Consider the following 4,391-nt stretch of genomic DNA (forward strand, 5'->3'; position numbering starts at 1 on the left):
GGGGCGCGGGGCTGGAGCCTGTGCCCCGCACTGCAGCAGCGCTGCTCTCCCTCCTGTCGTGCCCGGGCTCTGCCCGGCCCCGCGCGGCGCTGGCGGCTTTGCTTTCGGGCTTTGAGTTCTGGGTAGTTTGGCACTGAAATCCGCGGCAAACGTGCAGCTTCTTGTCGTGTGCGTTATTTATCATGGTCCTAACTCCTCATGTGCTTGTATTCCTCTTGAAGGAGGGTATTGATATTGTAGTTTTTGATGAGAAATAAAGCTTTAGCTGTGCTCATTGCCTTGCCTGTAAGCCCTGCTGCCGCACTTGAAGGAACCTGAGCTTTTATCCTTTGTTTCCACACCTACTATTAAGGGATTCTTTTTCTGTTGGAACAGAGGGTGTAAAGATTTCAAAACAAGTGCAAAGATGACACACAAAGAATTACACTCGTTCCTTTTAGAGTATTGTAAAAGTGGTTTTACCATGTGCTCGTGCAATGCAAAAGAGAAGAGAGGACTATATGGATGATGAGCAGTTGTTGTGACAGTCCAGCTCTAGAACAATTGCAGTTCTTTTAATGGGATTCATTTCCTATCTTTATCAGGATAATTTCACTTAGTATATTTTACTCTTGTGTTCGTGTGTTCTGCTCCTGTAGCCCCAATTCTCCCAACAGTACATTTTTTCTAGTGAGCAGATTAGAGCTACCACTCTACTTGGGGAAACATGGCAAAACCAAAGTGCAGGTTGCAAAACCCAGGGCCTGGCTAGAGCCACACTTCAGGCAGGAGTCAGAAGGGCCACTTTTGTTTGTGTATGGCATGTGTGTTACAGGCACACAGTCTACGTGTATAAGTATAGTTACACATATATGTGACTTCTTGGGGAACTGTTACTTACGTTGGTGAGAAGATGGATGTCATTCAAGTGTAAGTGGCAGTGGGGATGGCGAGGAATGTGCCTGCAGCTGCTGGGTGTCTGAGCACTGTATTCTTCCTCCTCTCTCCATGCCGTAATGTATAATGTATAAACCTGATGGTTTCTCAGCGAACAGCTGATGTAGTGAAGTGTTCAGTGCTAGATCTAAGTAGAAGACAAACAAAAGTGCTTCCCTGCGTTTTACACTTTTACTGTCAACAAATACTGTACAGACAAGTTTGGGTACAGCTGAGACTGGTGGCCAGGTGGTGAATTCCAAAACAGCTCAAGCTTTGAATGCCTTCAGGGAGAGAACTTGACTGAGCAAAAGAGAAAGGGCTGTAATTTTTCAGGCAAGGCATTAGCTGCCAGAGATGAGCTTCTGAGATATTTGGCTATTTATTTTATTGAGATATTTATGTCTAATTAATAAAAGGTTGACCATTAACCAATTCTGTATATAACTAATTACATTGGATGACACTCCTTCACAATGCTAAAACCTCAAAATCAATCTCTTTTTACGAGCAGCATCTTACTAAAGACTGTGGGAGAATATTTTACCAAAGAAATATCCACACAAGGAGGAGTAGTAAGAATACCCCATTACAGGTTTCCTTTCATTCTTATCTGTAATGCAGCTTTAGGCTAACCAGAAGAGTACAAATGTTTGATGCTTTCTCAGATCCTGCTCTAGTTCATTTATTTAAATGTCATTTGCTGCCTGTGTGCCAGCCAGCTCTTACAACTGCCTCGGTTAGCCAAATGTCATCTGTGTCTCACAGTGTGAAGTGTAATTGCATATTTAAAAAGTGGGAAGGGGAAGTGAAAAGAGGAGCTGCTTTGGCTTTTACTCTATTGGACAAGTACTTGAAATTCCTCACATTCTTCTGCTGTTAACAGTATGTTTACTTTTCATCACTGGGTTATTAGGATTAACAAAAGTCATTGCTTCAAGCTCATTTAATTTGAATTTAGTGAAAGCAAACTACCTCCTGCAGACTGTAGGAAACATTCTTCTGCCACAGAAATGTATTAATTTGCAAAAAGCAGCCACCAAAAAACGTGAGACCTGACGACCACTTCCACCCCAACGTTCAACATCACCGTGCATGCACTGCATTCTAATGAGGTACCTTATGTCGCAAATTCCAGGATGGTTTGAATAATCTGACAGTCTAATTAACATTTCAGTCTATCAAACATTTGCTTTCAATGCCAAGCAGCTCTTTCTGTGTATACTTTCTAGAGAGTGAGGTTGCAGGCTGCAGACACCACTTCAAAACATCATTTACCCAAAGAATTAGACTCAGCTTTCGAGTCAGTTGCTGCATCTGTAGTAGAGCTTGTTTGAACTTTCAGAGAATCTAAGCTTTTCAGAAGTCGAAGGTTTCACAGAAACCTCTGGCAGTTGCTGTATATTGAAGTCTGTGGCCTATGAGAATGCTCTACTAAGAGTAGTTAGGTAAATATTTCTTTATTAAATGATTAATTCCATAAATAAATTCTTTTAATTCATTGAATATAAAATTAAAATCATTTACAACTTATTCCAGTATTACAGGGGCTGGAAGGGGTAAACAAAAAAAAAAAACAACAAAAAACAACTCAAAGGAAACAAAACAAAATGCTAGTTTGATAAATAAAATACTCAGCTTTAAAACAACTGATTTCTGTTTGCCATTAAACTACAGTTGGTACATAATAGCTGCCACTGTGAACACCCCACAAGTGCCCACCTCAGGAAGGAATGTAACTTCCAACTTGGTTGGGAAAGGGTGGGAAAAGATTGGAGGGAGGGGGAGACAAGCATAGTGTTAAACTGAACAGGATAGAAAAGTTTTCATAACCAGAACAAAACATTTATCTGATCACTTACAAACAGAAAACAGTATATAATTAGATAAGGTGCTCCAAAAAGAAGCAGTAAAGTTGCTCCAGTACTATGAAGCTTTAAGTATGCTTAAATCTCTGTTGCATTAGTGTCCAGTTGCACAGTGCACTCTTGTAACATCTCAATGTTGCCCTCAAATGGGCAAGGCACCATTTCCATCAAAAGTCCTTTCTCCATGGCTGGTTACTTCAAAATTCTGTTTTGCATCCCACCCCCAACACAACTTAGTCCCTAAATTTGTGAATGTCGTTGACAAGTCTGTAGTAGGGATAAGCCTCATTCGCATGTGGACAGTTGTAGTTGCATCGGCAGGACTGGATCATCATGACACTCTTGGTGAAGGTTTCCCCATCGTCGCAGCGGAACCTGATCTTAACAGTCCTGGTCTGCTGGGGTGTACAGCACCTGCCATCCACGCAGGAGCCACAGTACTTGGGGCGGTACTTCTTCACACTGGAGCATCCAGCGTAGGTGAACTTCACAGGGGATGGGGACTTCCTAGTCTTGGTACACTTTTTTCCCTTCTGTAAAGGAAAGGCAATACCATTATTAGCAGGAGATTCTTCTCCAGCCTTTACCCCCTACCTGAAGCAGTTTAGAAAGAAGACGAACAGCAGAAGAGTCTGTATTTACCTTTAGGGAGGTGTAGCTGGGCTGGCCACATGGCCTCACTTCGCATATCCTGGTCTCTTTGATGAGCTTGCAGTCGGGATTGTCGTTGGTCACCCTTGTGGAGATGCCGGTTCCACATGTCTTTGAGCACTGGGACCAAGAGGTTGTTTGCACAATGCATTTGGGATTCTCAAAAGCTCGGCTCTGTGGCTCGGATCCAAACACTGGAAAAGAAGAGTAAGGCTTAGCCTAAACATTCTCACGCCGAGTTTCTGTCTTTCCATTGGGGTACAAGGAGTCATGCAGCCACCCTCTGGCCTCCTCCCCTTAACTGTCACCCAGATAAACCCACACTCACCAGGTAGCATTTTCAGGCCTCCCTTCACAATGGCAATTAGCTCATTGTTCCTGGTTAGTTCGCCTTCGGAATCATCCGGACCAAACTCTTTGCTGAAGAAGCCTTCCAGCTCCTCCAGTGCATCCTTGCTTTCGTCACAGACCCACTCCTCGCAGCACTGCCCGGGGACTTTGACCAGCCTGGGGCTGGGGCAGCCCAGGTTGGGAAGAGAGAGCTCCTGCGGGCAGAGCGGGATGCAGCCCACAGCTCCATCTATGCACGTACACTGGTGTTTACAGTTCGGCTGGAAGCTCTCGCCGTTCTGGTAGATTTTGGAGTTGTATTCACACGGTCTTCCCTCGGACTGTGCTGCAGAAATCAACAGGGAGGGAAGGGAGGGAGTCAGCGGCGGGAATCGCTGGTTCAAGCGCAGGTATCCGCCGGCCCGTTAGACTCGGTGTACGGCGGAGCTCCCTACAACCCCCCGGGGACGCGGGGCCAGAACAATAACTTAGTCAGGAATCACTTTTCCTTATGTGCGTTTAGCGGAGCCCAGACATACTGAATCGCATTCCAGACCGCTGAAGTCATGTGCCTTTCTGCCAAGCTACCGACAACAAAGCATAACCATACATGGGCTCGAAATTACC

At 44.6% G+C, this 4,391-nt stretch overlaps 1 protein-coding gene across 1 annotated transcript; it reads right to left on the bottom strand.

The window, feature by feature from the left end:
• Positions 1–2,365: 2,365 nt before the first annotated feature.
• CYR61 (cysteine-rich, angiogenic inducer, 61) lies at positions 2,366–4,159 on the bottom strand (the record flags this gene model as incomplete). Its single annotated transcript, XM_009078569.1, has 3 exons — positions 2,366–3,316; positions 3,426–3,628; positions 3,763–4,159. Coding segments are annotated over 3 exons (900 nt in total), but the record flags the coding sequence as incomplete, so codon positions are not given.
• Positions 4,160–4,391: the final 232 nt, after the last annotated feature.

Source organism: Acanthisitta chloris, unplaced genomic scaffold (genome assembly GCF_000695815.1).
Source record: "Acanthisitta chloris isolate BGI_N310 unplaced genomic scaffold, ASM69581v1 Scaffold32277, whole genome shotgun sequence".
NCBI lineage: Eukaryota > Metazoa > Chordata > Aves > Passeriformes > Acanthisittidae > Acanthisitta > Acanthisitta chloris.